At 44.4% G+C, this 19,434-nt stretch overlaps 1 protein-coding gene across 1 annotated transcript in view; it reads left to right on the top strand.

Moving 5' to 3' along the window:
• Positions 1–10,821: 10,821 nt before the first annotated feature.
• Positions 10,822–19,434, top strand: part of LOC144753773 (dehydrogenase/reductase SDR family member 4-like) — a 362,846-nt gene continuing 354,233 nt past the window's right edge. The window contains exons 1-2 of the mRNA XM_078641349.1: positions 10,822–10,901; positions 12,210–12,401. Coding sequence (XP_078497475.1) covers positions 12,247–12,401 — 155 coding nt within the window. The 5' untranslated portion in view covers positions 10,822–10,901; positions 12,210–12,246. The remainder of the gene's footprint in view (positions 10,902–12,209; positions 12,402–19,434) is intronic.

Below are 19,434 nucleotides of genomic sequence, written 5' to 3'. Positions count from 1 at the left end.
GTTGATACTCTACAGTAAGGTCAAATTTCCCCTAAGGAAAATTATTGTATAACCAGCAAATTACTCAGTTACTGCATACAACAATCTTCATATATGTTCTCAAACAAGCTGAAAATCACACAATCAAGCTGGTACCACAATATTATGCAAAGCCTTAACGTTTTAAGTAAAATATTTCATAAACATCATTTGTTTTATTTGAGTTTTTCTTTTAAATATGGACTTAAGCTATCAGATGTTCACAGATCACTATGAAATCAGTTTAAACGTTGGAATACAATGGCATGTAAAAAACGGTGCAAAACATATAATTTAAACATTACAAAATCAAATATCAAAAGGGAGAAACATATTTGACACAAATCACTTGTCTTTTTTGCCATACCCCCTGCTCAAAACATTATGCCTGATACATAATATACTACGACAATGAACATCTATTAGATAGCGAAATTACAGAATATTCGGTAAGTTAAAAGCGTCAATGCATTTCGGTTGACTTCCACTTTTAGCCAGCTTCCTCAGGACAACAACAAATAATCTCCCACACAGTGTAATACAAATTACAAAAATTCCGATGTATGTAATTTACAAATCCTATATGGGAACTATATTCAATTGGTGAGGGTCCCCACTTTTATTTCATCATTGGTGTTGGGGTTTAGTGGAGACCTGCTTTCGTGCTATTAAGTTCTCACGCTCCCCAATTTGATCTGCTTCACTCAGACAACTGTCGCGTGGTGCAAATTCATTAGTGTCTTAGCGTTTTTTATAGACCCATAGCTCTCTGTGGGACAGATGTGTGGGATGACTCCTATGGCCATTCTTGTCTCTGTCACCATAACATATACAGGGGGGTATTAAAGACTTGTCCGTATTACATCCATTGCGTGCTTGCCTTTTGGAAGTCGTTTCTGTATTTATATAGGTCACCCATCTTCTTCAACGTACATGCATTGTGGACGCCGATGTGTGTTCCTGTGCATACTCTGCCAGGAAGAAGGACTGCTGTGCTACTACAAAGACTGCCACTCTGCTGGACTGCTGCTCTCAGGCACTGCTTCCCTGTTGTGCTGACTTGCTGCCTGCTGACCTCTTGCCTGAGGAAGAAGAACTTGACCTGCAACTCCAACTTGAAACCAGGACCCCAGAGTGACTCAAAGGACTAGTCTTCTGGCCTCCTGATCTTAGCCTCATGGACATAGCAGGCTCTTCCAGAGCTCCTTGAACCATCCTGAGTGACTTCCTGAATCCCCAAGATGTGCTTCCCAGGTAATGGACCCTTGGTGTTGCTATGGAGCTCTATAATTCACCCTTTTGGGCTCTTCGTGACCGTGAATGGGCTCTCTCGAACCCAAACCATGCCACTTGCACCAAAAAACAGCATGAGCTGCTGCCAGTCCTTCTCTTTGCCCCACAAGCACTGAACACTGCAAAGACCACCAACACGAGGTACCAGCCTGCCCGTCAACGATGTCAAGCCTGCTCCTCGCACCACGCCGATAACCGCCAGGTACACTCTCCTTGGTCCTGGCGACCTTCTTCCACGTGAACCTGAATCTTGCTACAAAACCTGAGTTGGTAAACCTACAGCATGACTAATCTGGAATTGTATCCAACCGATGCTCCATTGCGGTCAGCTTGGATTTTTACATTGACCTGGTATACAAAAACCTAATAGCTGCAGTTGCCGCTGTATGCTGTTAGGCGCTATGTTGCAGTTTATTCGTTAAAAAAATCTGGTTCTAAATATAGTTTTCTTGTTTTGGTCTTGTTTTTATTTATTAAACTAGGCTTTATTTTTTAGTGTCTTTTGGGATCTTTTCGTGTGGTGTTTTCACTGTTTTGCTGTTTGAAGCTTTTCACAAATACTCTACACATTGCCTCTTAGTTAAGCGTGACTGCTCTGTGCCAAGCTACCAGGGGTTGAGAAGAGGTTAATTTGGGGTTTCCTTATGCCATACCCTGACAGGGATTGTGGTTTCTACTTGACCAGGGCTCACACCCCAATCAACGCGTAACCCAATTTCTTACATTTCTTGCTTGCTGAGCGTCATGTCGGTAGACTGTCTTACAATGAACGTTGCGGGTAGCAGTGCTTCAGTGCCCATCCCTTCTCTCTTTGTTACCGGCTGTACCACTTGCACCAGAGCATCCTCCTATAGCTAGCTGACCCTCTGTGCTGCACATACATAAGTCTAATGAAAAGCTCTGGGGGGGGGCTCTTAATCACCAGCTCATGCCCTATTGGATCGTGTGATCAAGTGCAGTTAGAGATCTGTCTAACAATCTCAGTACAGTTGCTGTCAAGTAATTCATAAGTAAAAATTAACAGTGAATAACTTTGCAAAAATACATTTATTAAGCTGTGGTATTTAAGATTCCCAGGACAACATATTGTTGATTTTGTATCCAGGCACTTTATGCTGTGTAAATAAGGAATTTTTGCCATATCCTGTAGAGCAGGGTAGGCAGTGTGAATACACTGACTCACTGAAATGTGATCCTTTGGTTGATAGTGATTGTTAAACAAAAAATGTCTCGCCTTGCTGCTGGATGGACGAGCACATACAAATACCACACTACAGTCTTCCTCTCTCTTCTAGTGTTATTGATAGTAAAGATCATCATCTGACTGCCCTGGTTTAGTTCAAAAGTACCAAAATCTGCTTGTTATGCCCTATTTTCGAATGAATAACTCAGAGCAGGTGTGAGAATTTGGATCTCTAGTTGGCAGATGTATGCAGCTGGTCCACGTAGAGACAGCAATCCTAGTCAGGGTAAGCTATATACACACTAAAACATAACCTGTGCTCACTGGTAGGTTGCCTGGGGATTATCTAAAGAGGCAATGCGTAAAGTATTTGTGCAATGCACACACACACACACAGTAACACAATGAACACACAACAAAAAGACTCCACACAAGTTTGGAAATTAGAGAACATTGATCTGAGTCATACAAAATGCAAATGACAAAAATCCTATTAGAACCCGAGTCATACATTTTTAAAGAATAGACAAAAATAGTACTTAGAAGTCAAAAGAGCTAAAATGTTAATTGAGGTCACGCTTGAACGGGGTAAATCCAAAGTTCAGGCCGACTGAAATGGAGGGCAGGCTGACTACAGGACACAAACAGGTCCCACTGACAAAGTACTTTGGATGGAGTAAAGCGTTGCCGTCAAGAGTACAATTTGCTGGTTCAGATGCATGCAGGCGGGTCCCAGCTTCGAAGTCGAGCCTCGCAATTGGGACCTTATATTGTTTCTGCGTTGTCATCAAACCTCGCAGTAGGGTCCTACATCATCCTCGAGTCGCACAGGGATGTCTTCCGATCAGCACTGTGTCGGTCTCGAAGGGCACTGCGTCAGGTCCTATCAGCACAGTGATGACAATGTGTTGGTTTTGTAGTAAAACAGCTGCAGAACCAACTCCTGAAGCCCAGGGCTGGAAGGGGCAACTCAGGCAAGGGTAATACTCACATATGGCAGAGTTCAAAAGCATCAGCAGAATTGCAAGAAGTCTTTTAAAACCCTGAGACTTTGGAAAACAGGAGGCAAGCCAGCAAGCCCTTGGAGTCACTCTGGGTTCAAGTGAGATGGGTCCAGTCCTTGTCCTCAGCAGGGCAGAGATCAGCAGGCAGCAAGGTAGCTCAGCACAGAAATGAAGCAGTTCCTTAGACCAGTCAGTCACGCAGAGGGGCAATCCATGTAGCACAGCAGTCCTTAATCCTGACAGAGTTCTTCACAGCTCCGTTAGTGTACTGTCTTGGTGGGTCAGAGCCCTAGTACTTATACCCAAATGTGCCTTTGAAGTGGGGGTGACTTCAAATCAGCTCCTGGAAGTGCACAGGTCCCCTTACATTACAGCCCTGTCTTCCAGGCTATATGTGGAGGATAATCAGTCCTTTGTGTGGGGACAGGACACTGCCTTTTCAGACGTAAGTGTCAGCCCCCTCTCTCGTTTCCTGCCCTGAAGGCTATCTGAATGCAGATGAGTCCTCCGTCACACCCACCCTTCCAGTGTTTGTGGCTGTCTAGTGGGAATGCACAAAGTGTAGTGTAACAGTCACCCAGCCCAGATGTGTATTGGAGACAGGCTGAAGGCACACAGAGCTAAGTTAAGAGCACAAAAATGTCTACTTTCTCAAAGTGGTACAAAAGGGGGTGGTGATGGACGGAGCATCTGAATCAATCAAACACTCACACCCAGTCAAAAGATCTGGGTTTAATCCATCACCGTTCTTTAGCACACTCTGCCACCCCAGTTCAGACATGGCTACATGCAAATCAGTCTGACCCTGTGCCTCATGGGAACAGTCCAGGCCGAACTGCCAAGCCATGTCTTCCCTGGACCGGAAACAAGCTTCCGAGGACCGGTTTCTGGCATTCCAGCCGTCTTCAGCCCGGCTTGCTTGAATCCAGTGGCAAAGTGAGCAAGGGACTCACGTCTGAGCATACCCTGCCACACTTATGGCGGCCAAAAGCGGTACAAAAGGGGGTGGTGATGGACAGAGTTCATGAGGCACATGGTCAGACTGATTTGCATATAGCCATGTCTGAACTGGGGTGGCAGAGTGGGCTAAAGAACGGTGATGGATTAAACCCAGATCTTTTGACTGGGTGTGAGTGTTTGATTGATTCAGATGCTCCGTCCATCACCACCCCCCTTTTGTACCGCTTTTGGCCGCCATAAGTGTGGCAGGGTATGCTCAGACGTGAGTCCCTTGCTCACTTTGCCACTGGATTCAAGCAAGCCGGGCTGAAAACGGCTGGAATGCCAGAAACCGGTCCTCGGAAGCTTGTTTCCGGTCCAGGCAAGACATGGCTTGGCAGTTCGGGCTGGACTGTTCCCATGAGGCACAGGGTCAGACTGATTTGCATATAGCCATGTCTGAACTGGGGTGGCAGAGTGGGCTAAAGAACGGTGATGGATTAAACCCAGATCTTTTGACTGGGTGTGAGTGTTTGATTGATTCAGATGCTCCGTCCATCACCACGCCCCTTTTGTACTACTTTCTCAAAGTGGCATTTCTAATATAGTAAATTTTAAATCCAACTTTACCACTAACGAGGATTACTCATTACTATTCCAAATATATGAAATATGATTTAGCTACTCCTTTCTAGTCAGGAATTACAACTTAAATGTGTAATAAGGAATTCCCAATGCTAGCTTATGAGATGAGTAGGCCTCACAGCAGTAAAAAACTAATTTAGCTGTTTGTCACTACCAGGACATGTACAACTTAAAAGTACATGCCCTACCTTTTAGCTACACAGCACCATGCCCCTAGGGCCTAACTTATAGGTGACCTACGTGTAATAAAAGGGGTGTTTATGACTTGCCAAGTGGTTTTAAATACCAGCTAGAAGTGGTAGTGAACAGCACACACAGGCCTTGCAATGGCAGGCCGGAGGCAGGGTTGAAAAGGCAACTTGTGTGGGAGGCACAATCAGTGCTGCAGGCCCACCAGTAGCATTTAGATTACAAGCCCTGTGTATATGGTATACCACTTTACAAGGGACTTATAAATAAACTAAATGTGCCAATCAGGTATACACCAACGTCACCATGTGTATGGAAGAAGGACATGCACATTAGCACTGGTTATCAGTGGTAAAGTGCTTAGAGTCCTAAGGCCAGCAGAAAGATACAGCAAAGGATGCAGGTAAGCAGGCAGAAAGTTGGAGGAAGACCACCCTAAGGATGGCAGATCTAACAGTAGGCAATAATTATAACTTCCAATAATTAAGACAGTGGTCTAATATTTATTGCATCGGACACTGGGCCCTCAATTTTGATGCATAGGTGTCTCGACCAGCAGTGGCTCTCATTTATGGGCACCACAGCTACACTACACCCTCTTTGTTTTATGGTCCATTTTTATTTAAATCAAGAGTGATTGGTGTAATAATGACAAAATGCATACCTGCTTTGAGTTCAGCAACAACCAGAGGCAGCTAGGGATAGTGGTTTCTGTGGCAGGTGCATCAGTGTGCATGCTGCATCCAGCAGAGAGACTGTTCCGGGCTGATGAAATCAATGCACTATGAGCATGTCTGTGTGACTATATGTGTGAGTTAAAGTGAGAGAGAGACAGTAAAGAAGTGATTCAGAGTGAGTGAGAATGAGTGACAGTAAGAGCGAGTGTGTGTGAGAATGTGAGGGAGTGAGGGAGTGAGGGAGAATGGCAGTGAGTGTAACTGAGAGTTACTGTGTGTAAGACTTAGTGAGTCACAGTTAGACTGAGTAATTCAGAATGAGTGAGAATGAGTAGGACTGAGTGAGACAGAGTGGGCCAGAGTGAGCGAGACTCCATGAATTAGTGAGACAAAGTGGGTCAGATTGCGAGAATAAATTTAGCGCAGCCAAATGTGAGAGAACCCTTCAAAAAGAAGCCAGGTTTCCTCATTTTAGCCAAGAATTACACCCCACAACTTTGAAAGGTCAGCAGCTGCCACTGCCAGTCCAACCCTAACCCTATTCCATCTCTGAACTTGAGAAAGGTTTATGTCAGTCCTTGTTCAACCAGCACTGTTGATTGGCCGCAGTGCTTAATTTGAGCCGGTGGTTTCCTGTACTAGGCACCAGCACTTTGACAGTCTGCCACATGGTGGTGTTGTCTGTGTTATTTAGAGATGAGCAGAACACAGCTGTTTATTAATACAATATACATTAAAAATGATTCATTCCTTGGCACCCAAGCCTTTCATATGTTATGTTATGTTATGTTAAGGTGATTTATTGTGCGCACAGATACTCCAGCCAAGGAGCGTCCCGGCGCAAGGACAAGGCAAAACACAACACAACAGAGAATAAAGACAGAGCCACTAAAACAGGAAAGTTTTTATCGCCCTCCGAAAAGTCAAAAGGTCCTCCATCAAACGAATTTCAACAGGGAGGGAGTTCCATGCTGATGCAGCCACGACCCTGAAAGAACGGCCTCCCATACGGCTGAGCCTGAATCTGGGGACCACTGCAAGGGCCAAACCCTGGGAACGGAGACTGCGGGTGGGGACATAAAAGGAAAGGCAGCTCGACAAAATTTCCGGGCCGATACCTCTCAGAATCTTAAAAGCAAGACACAAGATCTTAAAGAGAATGCGCTTCCTAACCGGAAGCCAATGTAAAGAGCGAAGGACACCTGCCACAGAACTAAATCTGGGCAGGCCAACAATCGCTCTCGCCGCGGCATTCTGAACCCGTTGCAAACGGGTTAGTTCGGCCTGGTTAGCCCCAGCCAGGAGAGAACTGGCATAATCCAGGCGAGAGATGACAGTAGCCTGGATCACCAGTTGCCTGGTTGGGGCATCAAAGAACTTGAGTACTGGTCTCAAGCCCCTTAGAAGTCCAAAACAACAGGCCGCAGTCTTTTGTGTGTGCCCTACAAAGGAGAGGCCGGCATCCAACCATACCCCGAGATTTTTCACCTCCGACACCGGGGTCGGAGTAGGTCCCAGCTCTGAAGGCCACCATTGGTCGCCCCACAGCTCCACTCCCTTACCGACGACCATCACCTCCGTCTTTGTGGCATTAAGCTGAAGGCAATTGCCTGTCAGCCAACTAGCCACCGCCTTCAGTCCAGACTGAAACCTGGGGGCCGCAATTTCCGCGTCCCCGCTGAGAGTAACCGCCAGCTGTGTGTCGTCGGCATATGAGACCAAGGTTAGGCCCCACTGCCTAGCGACATCAGCCAGCGGTCTCACGTAGAGATTGAACAACGTGGGACTCAGCGAGGACCCTTGCGGAACCCCCATGGCCAGCGGTTGGTAGTTGGACTTGAAGGGAGGAATGGCAACACAGAAGGAGCGGTCGTCTAAAAAGGAGCGGAACCATTGCAACACCTGACCGCCAATACCAGTCTCCTCGAGCCGGTGCAGGAGGATGCTGTGGTCCACCGTGTCAAAGGCGGCGCTAAGGTCTAACAAAATAAGCGCCGCCGTTTGACCAGCATCCAACCTTGCCCGGAGATGTTCCACCATCACAAGTAACGCGGTTTCCGTACTGTGCCCAGCACGGAATCCGTTTTGTGTGGGATCGAGGGCATTGGTTCGTGCCAAATGCTCAGACAGGGCCAGATTGACGTGGGCCTCAGTAATCTTGGCTGGCCAGGGTAGCAGCGAAATGGGGCGGTAACTTTCAGGCTTAGATGGGTCCAGAGTGGGCTTTTTAATAATTGGGGACACCACAGCTTGTTTCCACTTAGCTGGAACTACTCCCGTTTCCAAGGACAGATTGACAAGGGAGCATATAACTGAACGCCCCATAAAAGCCTGATCCCGAAAAAGAGCAGGCCTTACCGGATCGGATGGGGATCCGGATTTAACTTGCAATGCAAGTTTGTCAAAGCCGTCCGAGGTGAGGGGGGGGAAAACAAGCAGAGTAGTCTGATGGTGAGCCCCATTGATACTTTCCTCACTGTGCCCTGTACCAGAAAATGTCCGATAAATGGCTTGCACCTTCCCTAAAAAGTAGGATGCGAGGGATTCACAGTGGGAAAGAGAGCTTTCGGTCGTAGAGGTGATCCGCTTCGTCGTAAGATCTTTAACGGCCTTAAAGATGGCTTTCGACGGATTAGAACTGTTCCGGAATTCAGCGGCATAGAAGGCCGCACGGGCTCGGCAAATAGCTCGATGGTATAGCTTAACGGACCTGGAGTATGCGGCTTTTAGGTCAGCCCCATAGGTCTTCCTCCAAGCCCTCTCAGCCCGTCTACAGGCACCCTTTAAAGCCCGAAGGGCGCCATCGTACCAGGGGCTCGACTCTCGAGAATTGATTTTAGTTGATACAATAGGTATCAGAGAGTCCAAGGCCCTGGTGATCCAAGAACAGAAGAGGTCATACCCCTTTTCTACATCCGTCAAAGGGCCGAGCGGCTCCTCTAATAGAAGACGATGAAAGTCTTCTAACCGAAGCTTTTTCCAAGCCCTCTTCTGAACCCGTCTAGCCGAAGAGATGGAAGGGGTGGCAAAGACAGGGCATAGGATGGATACCAAGAAGTGGTCTGTCCACTCCACCAGTGAAACAGAAGTAATTTGAATCCCCGGCAGATTAGTGAACAAGGGATCCAAGATATGCCCCCCTGAATGGGTAGGCTGGGAAACCATCTGAGGGAGTTGAAAGGCCTCCAAGTCAGAGGAGATGGAACGTACCGTCAAGCCAGAGAGGGTGTCGAAATGCAGATTTAAATCTCCCATGATAGAAAAGTTGGCACAGTCTGCAGCCAGAGGGCCAACTATATCAGGGAAAGCATTCCTAAACACCACATCACTGCCGGGTGGCCGATAAACGACCATACCGGACAGGGTAAACTCAGGGCTGACGGAGACCTTGAACAGGGCACTTTCACACCCAGAGATGCTTAGGGCAGTCCAGACACAGGGATAGATAGATTTTACCACTAAGGCTACACCGCCACCCCTACCCCGCCTATTCAAGGTGTACATCGAATAGCCGGGTGGGCAAGCTAGATTAATGATAGCGGTGTCAGCATCCTGTAGCCATGTTTCAGTCATGGCAAATATATCTGGAACTTCCTCCTCAATGAGGTCATAGATGTTCTGGTAGTGTTTCAACACCGACCTCACATTCAAGTTCAAAATCTTCAGGGCAGTAGGGATATCGGCAGTACGGCAGGTCTCCGAAGGCAGAATCCCTGGGAGAGAACGCGGAGAGTCAAGAGCCCACCCATTACAAGGGCAATGGTATGGGCCACGCAATGGGTGTACCGGTGGAAGGGTACAACAGCAACTTACCTGCCCAATGGCCAACAGGCAGTCCCGTGTGTACGCCCGCATGATGGACCCCGGCGGAGTAATAGTTGAATAGACGAGAGCCAGAGCCAGCCACGTCCAGCACGTCCTGTCGCGGACGGGCGCAGACGGGCAGGACTCTGGCTTGACTCAGGCGCGAGTCAGGCGCCACCGCTACGCGTCACCGCTGCGCGACACGAGCGAGCTTTAAGTAGGGCTCACCTGTGGTCATTAACAGCGCTGGAGCGCTGAACCAATGGCACACTCGACCCTTGCCTCCCCCAAGATGGCGACCGGGCGCCAGACACAAGAGATGTAAGGTAACAGGTCCGCTCAAAACGCGGTGGGGGGCACAATTAACATGCAAGTGTGTGGGCACAGCGTAGAGGAGTTAAAAGCAGGGAAAAAAGCAATTTAGGAAATAAAATACTAAATGCGGTAATTTTAAAAACGAAGCTGCGCTTACACGCAAATTACTGCAGCATAGCGCGCGTGCGTGCTAATACCTTTCCATAGCTTTGGGGGCCTGGAATAGTCTGAATAATCACACTTGTAGGAGTGTTATGGTTGGCAGCTGCATAGGTATTGTCGTTGGCAGTGCTGGCAAGGCAATGGATGATTAAAGCTGCAGTGGCCTACTGGCGAGGGCCCTGGCACATCTTTTATTACAAATTAAGCACTGATTGGCCGTTGGTGACAACTTTACAACAATACAAATCAATTCAAAGAGGAAATAAATCAATGCTTGCCCATGTTACCTCCTTGGACCCCACATTTGATGAACTACGGCGGTTGGGGGGTACCCAGTGCCTTCCCTGTGGTCCATCCAAACTGCGAAGAAGCTACGTGGAACCACCCTGCTAGGAGAAGGAGTAACAAGGGGACACCGCTTTGTCTCATCAGCCAAGGGAAAGTAAACAAAGACTTCGAAATAGTATTTCCACTCTCAGTGCCAACCCACGGGAACCACGTGTTGGCCATTAATCAGTTTGCGTCATCCTTTTGCATCTGTAAAAATCAACCTGTCGAGGGGGGTGGGGCAAGTCTGCGAAGAGTTGTAATATCAGGACAGGAGCCGTGCCTTCTCTCTGCAGTCCTGCACACACTGGTACATCACTCCCTTTGCCTAGTCAGAGCAAGAAGGTAAAGTCATGCGATTAATATTTGCCTTTGCCGGGTAAAACGTCTAAAGATCTCAAATTAATAATCTCATTTTGTATGTTAGATTGTAATGCGGAGTAATTTTTGGTTTTGAATTACTTGTGATGAAACTGTACACATTTTATTTTATTGCGTTTTGTGATATGTGCTTTTATGGTCTCTGTGACTGAAATAAAATTGAATGGAATGGAATATTCAAAAGATCATTAATGAAGCGGATCTTGCTTTACTTTAATTACCGTGGGTATGTAAATACGGGCATCATAATATGTGCATATATTTAAAGAATGATCCTAACAGTTATGTAGGTTTTTAAAACGCAGTCTTAGAACAGGGTTTTACAGTCGCCGTAAAGTGCCAGGACCTGTGCTCAGTAAGTAGGCTTGTAGAGGTCAGAGAAACCTTTCACTCTTCCCATCAAGTGTCAGAATGTCACTTTCTTTTTACATCTTATTTTCCTTTTCCATCGTTTTCTACTTCCTATTTTAAATAAAACCACTTTTTGATTCACATTGCCTATTAACAATTTGAGATATTAGTTGTATATATCTGCTTGACCTTTTCGTGAAGATTTGCTTTTGGAAAAGCAAAAATACAAGTTGCATTTTTATTTTATACATTCACGTTGGTATAAAGGACGTTTTTTTAGATTTGTAAACTTTGTGTGTGTTGCTCCTTTCTGTTCTGTCCGAGGTGGATGCCTTGAGCGCCCTTGTGCAGGTTGCTTAGCTCTCAGTTCAGCTTGTGGAGTGCACTGTGTATAAATGACCAATATGATCACTTCTGTCCCCGCCTGGGTCGGATCCTGCCCACGGTTCTGGATCTTCTACCGCCCACAGGTGACCTCCACCTCCCTCTTCATGGAAACCATAGGTTTCCCTCACTTTACTAGTCACTGCAGACTCCTAAGCACACAGGATAAATATACAATTGTTTGTAAGAACTAATTATGTGCAGAGTTCTTTGGTCAGTTATAAAGGTTGGGACCACTGGACACCCTCCATCCATCGACTGCACATCATGTCAGCGGTGAAGGATGGATTGTGCTTGTGGACCGAGTCCCTCTTACACTCACCTGAGATGAGTTTGAGGCACAGTGGGGGGTAGCGTCAGAGGGGTGAAAGCTCTGACTGATGATGGTGACATTCACCCAAGGCCACCATCTGGGTCTACATTTGATTTCCAAGGATAACATACTCGGTGGTGCCCTCTGTCATACTAACCCCATTCATGTGCTTGTAAAGATGTTGCACCGCCACTCACCTGCTATTTTTCTTACCTCCACTGCAGGGACCAGCCTACCACCCTCGAGGGGCAGAAGAGAAGGATGATGTGCTCGTGGGCAAGAGCCGTACCCTTCCTCCGGGCGCCGGTGTGCCGCGCTCCAATGTGTGGCACCCTGCACTTGAGCAGCGCCGCAGCTACGCCGAGAGATGGACCCCACAAGAACAAAGTGGCGATCCTCACCGGCTCCACTCAAGGGTGAGAGAAATAAACCTCAATGGAAACCTTAAGAAGAGCATAGTAACTAAAAGATCTTCTGTAGTATGAGACCACATACCATAAACACAAAATATCGCACCAGTATACTACGGTCGATGTTACAAAGACGCCTCCATGTTTTTTTTTGAAGATACTCTGCATTTTCTAAGGTTTGGAGAATAATATTCAAATGCCTACAGGTGCACAAGGTTTAGAAATATAATTGTAAGTAGAGCAGAAGATGTGCCCCCCCCCCCCCTCCCGGATGTGACAGCAGGGGGCGGTAGAGGAACGGTTGACATGTGAGTGCAGTGTACGACTTGCGCTGATCTTGAATGCTATGGCGTGACTCCTACATCAACACCGGGATAGGCATGGCCGGAGAACGGGAGTGGGACAGACGTCATAGAGAGGTTCTGTGGGAATGGACACATGGACAGACGTGTTGACCAGGGCACAAGTCCTAAACAAGCATTTGCAATGCAATAGGTCTGGCACTTGCAAGCATTAGAGCTATTGGCATTGCTAATTACAATGTCTTTTATTTATGTGTATTGAAAACCTACAAGCAGTGCACATAAATACAAGTCATTGCCATGTACAATGTCAATAGCTTAAACTCTTGCAAATGCGAGACCTATTGCATTGCAAATTTACGCTATAATTTCTTTTTAAAGCGTTAGGAGAGAGCGTGTTCTGCCTGCAACAACTGGCAGGACACAGCCATTTGGGAAGATAATGCATTAGGATGTAATTAAAGCCTACCGAGTAACAACACACCTAACAGGGGGGTGTCACCATGGGATGTTACAAAATGAGACAAGTCGGTACTAAGGAGGGACTACTAAGCCTTACGACAAAAGAACAGCCACAGTTTACAGTGGACAATGACACAAGCCAATGAAAGATATGGGTGGAGGGTGGGCAGAGCTTCAAGCCCCTACCTCAATACAGCATGCCTTGCAGAGCAGCTCATGTGCTGCCCAGGCTCGACCTAAAAATGTCACTGTGTTCAGGCAAAATAAAGTAATGTACCTTATTTCAAGGCCCTAGATGCCCAAAATTAGCTTGTGAACTGAAGGTGCCCTGCAGGTGACCGCTGTCCCTCATTTTTGATTAAAATACCATATCATAAGGTCTATCATGGACATAACAAATACCTTGCTTGGGGAGAAGGGTATTTACGTTTTCATTTTATTTGGGCGCAAAGGAAATGTTCCAGAAGTTTAGTGGTGCTCTGCGGGAGGCTCATGGATTGTGGTACCCACCCTCCCACTGTCACATTGCTGTCACTAATCTGAACACACAGAGCAGCATCCTTCACTATGTTTTCAACCTGTCCTTTCAGGTGGATCCGGAGAATGTAACCTAAAGGGGAAAGGTGGGCATTTCACAATCTCTTGCTGTAGACAGGGACCCTCACCACTTACTTTCGGAACCAGTGCATGCCTCTTTCTAAATTTCTGTTTATTACATTAGATTTCTAGTAGTTTATTAATCAGCAAACCTTACAGGTTTTACCAAACTTCCAAACATTGGAATAGAGAAGTCTTACATTAAACAGAAACGTCTGTCTTTGGTGATGTAAAAGGGTGGATCCACTCTTAAAAGCTTGTGTTGGGACTTAAGAATAGTATGTGAGATAGCTCTCTAGGCTGACTTGGGGGATCTCTCTATCCGCCCTATACGTCTCTCTCTCTCTCTCTCTCTCTCTTTCACCTTATGTGTTTCTCTATCTTAGCAGACATAGGGCCCGATGTAGGTGGCAAATACCGGTCGGAAACGGCCGAATTCGGCCGTTTCCGACCGGTATTTGGCATCTTGAGATGTAGGGGGCCAGATTTTACAGATTCTGTAAATTTACCGAATCGGTACATTTACAGAATCTGTAAAATACCGAATCGGTATTTTTACCGATTCGGTAATTCCCAGATGTATGTGGGACTCTTCTGAGTCCCAAAGGCCCTACAAATTCGGTATTTTACCACCCAATCCAATTGGGTGTTAAAATACCGAATTCAGGTGTGCATGCACATGTGTGCATGCACACCTAGCCATGTGACAGACAGACATGCCCTTAGGGCATGTCTGCATGCCACATGGCGCACATGCCTATTTTTGGGGTGCCAGAGGGTGTCAAAGTGACACCCCCTGCACCCTTGCAAAATTCGGTATTTACCGATTCTGTAAGCCCATTGATTCCTATGGACTTTAAGGCCCATAGGAATCAATGGGCAATACCGATTCGGTATTTACAGATTCGGTAAATACCGAATCTTAACGATTCGGTATTTACAGAATCTGTAATACCTACATCTCCCCCCTTCATATTTACCGACTCTTAAATACCGAATCGGTAAAATTCGGTATTTAAGAGTCGGTAAATATGAATTACCTACATCTGGGCCATAGTGCCTTAATTTTAGTTAGCTTGTAACTAAAAAGTTAAATGTTTGAATCTGTCAGTCGTTTCTAGGAAACATGATTCAAAAAGCGTGTGTTCTTTTAATTTGATCTTTTTCACAGCAAAGAACTTCTGTTTAAGTTTTGCAAAAAAATATTGTAAAAAATATGTAAAAATATCTGCAGGGGACACCCAGATTTAAACCAGTGACCTCTTGAGCATCAGTCAAATGCTCAACCACTGAGCTACATCCCCACCTGTTGAAGTAGTTACACAATAAGCAATATATGTGTTCTCATTGGCCGTGCCTGTGCAGTATCCTTTAGTTATACATTCCTGTCATGCAGTTCGGGTTTTTCGCTCGGCTCTATCCCCAAACCATTGGAGGTTTCTAGCACTGAGCTATAAACATAGCCTCCAATTCTGTACTGTAATGAAGACTGTTCGGATGTATGACGTTACAACGCAGGCTATTACAACGCCTGCCTTTACAACGCGGTTTTTACATCGCAAACCTTTACAACGCATAGCGCTTAGAGGTGCTGGATAGTGGTAAGTATAATTTTCGATTCCAACTCCAGTCCCCGTGGACACTAGGGAAGGTGTTGGATAGAAAATTAAACTTATTCCCTATCCTAGTGCGCCCCCCAGCGCAATGCGAGGTAATGGTTTGCGTTGTAATGACCGCGTTGTAATGGTAGTGCGTTGTAATAGTTTCGGTGTAAAGGTTGTTCACCGACTGTTCCATCAGAGTTAGTCCAAGTATATTTATTTCAAGCAGGTACAGGTAATAGGTTTTGCTACAACAAGGTCCAACTGATAACTGCCCCACCACTATTCTGGAATGCATGACCCACAATATGATGTAACATAGAATACTTATAAGGTGATGTAACATAGAACACTCACCTGTAACCATAGTAATAATAATGCAGAGATGCCACATCTCCCTTCTTTATAAACTTTAAGTCAAGTAATAAGATAAACTTAAGATACAATGTACTAAGTGAAATCACTAACAAAAAAGTAAATACCAAACGAGCACAAATAGAAATACAACTACTAAATAAATTGAATATGAATACATTGAAATAGATAGCACACTCTATTCCCCTCTTAACACAATGATGTTACATTACATAACTTCTGTATTTAACAGGAACCTTTGTGATTCTACCTGCACGGGTTGTACTAGATACCTTTTGTGCATTTCTCTGTGAAGAGTTAACATTCAAAGATGAATGTTCCAACAAAGAACTCATCATGTTAGAAGGTGATGTGCAAGTTGTATTTGACGAAACACTTACATTTTCAGTACTATTCGAACCAGAGTCCATAACATCATCCCACATCCACGAAAAGGAAGATGAAGGAACCAAATCCTTTGTATCTTTTTTTGAATTCTTATACATACTCATTCTATTGTAATGCCAAATATTACCATCACTTAGTTTGGCTGATTTAGAATATGGCAACACAACCTGTAAAGGAGAAGAATATTTGCTCAAACCTTTTTTAACTTTGTTTGGCAACTTCACTTTAACTCAATCACCTGTTTGTAAAGTGAAATCATTAGTGTTGTGCATTTTGTCAAACTGAATTTTTCCAGCATCATGCATTTTCCTCATATTTGACCTCACCGAAGCCGCAGACCATTTGCTATGCAATTTTTAACACTCCATGCCACATTGTCTTTGCAGAATGGCTCTCTACCCCTTAAGATTCTAAAGGGGCTATATCCAGTTCCAGTAGGTGTAATTCTATAAGCCCATAATGTGACTAAAAGTTCATTTTCCCAATATTTACCAACATTTACTGCAGCTTGGACACTACCCATTATATCCCTGTTAAACCTTTCAACACAACCGTTACCAGCAGGATTATATACAGGAGTGCATTTTTTGCAAATACCATTCCTTTCAAGAAATCTTTCATACTTAACTGAAGAAAATTGAGGACCATTATCACTCAAGATTTCCTTAGGAATACCGTCTCTAATAAATAGGCTTTGTAAAAAATTGATAACGTGCTTGGAATCAAAATTCTCTGTAATGTCTATCTCAGGCCATTTTGAAAAAACATCCATGACTACCAAAATATGTTTGCTGTTCCCCTCTGTATCCTCAATAGGACCCAGCCAATCAATGCACAAATGTTCCCATGGATTATCAGAAAGAGTTCTAAATCCAGGAGTAGGTCTTAAAGTTCTCAATGACTTGTCAGAATCACAACAAATGGAACAATCCCTGACAAAATTCTCTGCATCCCTGTCTACACCAGGCCACCAATAAAGTAACTTTATTCTTGATTTTAATTTGGATATACCCAAATTGCCTTCATGATTAATTCTCAAAATTTCCCTCCTAAGAGCAGACGGAACAACCACTCTCTCACATCTGCAGATAAACCCATTATTATCAATTGAGAGTTCGTCTTGTAACTCCCACATAGCCTTTAGATCACCACAAAGGTCACTTTTGCTGGGCCATCCCTTCGTAATAAAAACGTTCGCTTTTGATAAATCAGTATCTTGTAACAACCCATTGTCCCACTCAAGTTTAAATATGGCTTCAGTATCATCAAAAATCACAGCCACACTTACATTTTCAGCTTCTTCCCTAAGATTGAAATCTTGTTGAATGGGTGATCTACTTAAATAATCTGCAACCTGATTATTCTCCCAGGAAGATACTCAACCTCATAGTTAAAGTCCAATAACTTTAAACTCATCTTCGCTATACGTGGTGTAGCTTTGATAAATCCATCAGAAGTTAATACTTTTAATAAGGGCTTGTGATCAGTTCATAGAAGGAATTTAGTTCCCCAAACAAATTGCCTGAATTTTACCATAGCCCACACTGTGGCCAACATTTCTTTTTCTACGACAGAATATTTTACCTCAGAAGGAGACAATGAACGTGAAGCGAAAGCTATAGTGACCTCTTTGCCATGTTCATTAATTTGTGAGAGTACAGCTCCTAACCCTCTGTCACTTGCATCAGTTGTAATGATGGTAGGAGCTAAATTGTCATAAGCTTGGAGCGGAAAAGCATTGGCAAGTTCTGTTTTTATATTATGAAAATCAAGTTCTAATTCTTCATTCCACAAAAATTCATTCTTAACTTTTAACAGTTGTCTTAAGTTGAAAGTTTTTGATGCAAAATTCTTAATAAACTTCGAATAAAACTCTGTCAATCCCAAGAAGGATCTCACATCATCCCTAGAAGTAGGAGGAGGTTCTCCCTCAATTGCTTCCATCAAAACCTTCTTAGGAGAAATGCCCTTATCGCTGACCTGATGTCCCAAATAAATTACTGAATTCATCCTAAATTTTCATTTTTTTAACTCCGCAGTCAAACCTCTTTCCATTAATTTCTCCAGAACTAATCTCACTTTCTCATCATATTCTTTTAGATCATGCCCCATAATTAATATGTCATCCTGAAAATAGGTAATGCCATCAATCCCTTTAAATAGCTTATGCATCAACTGTTGGAACACGGCAGCGGCAGAAGCCAGACCGAACGGCATTCTTACAAATCTGTAACACCCCAAGGGTGTAATAAAAGCCGTCAAACTTCTACTGCTCTCGTGTAACTCCACCTGATGGTAAGCGGATGGCAGGTCTAATGTCGAGAACCATTTCACGCCTTTTGTTTTAGAGAGAAGTTCGTCAATTTTTGGAAGAGGAAATTTATCTATAACTATGTTTTTATTAAGATCCCTCAAATCTATGCACAAACGAAGACGGTTGTCAGGTTTGCGCGCAATCACCAATGGAGCCAACCATTCGGCGCTCTCCACTGGTTCAATGATTCCTTTTTTCTCTAGAATGTCTAATTCTTTCAATACATCATCTCTAATACTCATAGGGATGTTTCTCGCCTTATGACATATTGGTTTGTTGTCTTTCTTCAAGATAATTTTGTGGGAAAATCCTTTGAGTTTCCCAACGTCACCAGAAAACACTTTAGGAAATTCCTTAGTTATATTCTCAAAAAAATCTTTATTCAAGTCATCAATGAGCATGACTTGATCATTGGCTTTTGGATTCAAAATAATCCCCAATTCGCCTTGATCTATCCAACCAAGGACGGAGGGACATTTTTCAGCAAGATACAGTTTTCCCATGGTAGACCTGTCCTTGAACTTAAAAAGTTCTTCAACATACCCCACCATGGGAATTCTCTCTCCAGTGTATGTCACTGGATGAATATCTGAGGGTTTTAATTCCTTTTTGATGATATGTGCAAACTCTTTCTCCCAAACTGCTTTCTGTACAATAGTATAAGGGGATCCAGAGTCCGCAACTATTTGGATGATCACCTCGCCTATGCTAATGTCACATACAGGTTTCTTTTTTCTTGTGGTACCAACATTTAAGACAACATCACCAATATCATCAAAATCTAAAATACAAAGGATTTCTTCATCATCGGAACTCAATTCATTATTACTGTTGTTATCCTCTTTCTCATTGACATAACTTACATGTTTCTTTTGAGTTTTGTTAACACGTCTTCTATATACCTTAGCATAATGACCAGGAATTCCACAATAAGTGCACTTAGAATTAATGTCAGGACATACCTTATCAAAAGCATTGTGACCAGTATAACCACATCTGTA

Source organism: Lissotriton helveticus, chromosome 5_1 (assembly GCF_964261635.1).
Source record: "Lissotriton helveticus chromosome 5_1, aLisHel1.1, whole genome shotgun sequence".
Lineage (NCBI taxonomy): Eukaryota > Metazoa > Chordata > Amphibia > Caudata > Salamandridae > Lissotriton > Lissotriton helveticus.
The sequence above is the reverse complement of the archived record's forward strand: the minus strand, read 5'-3'. Positions and strand labels throughout refer to the sequence as shown.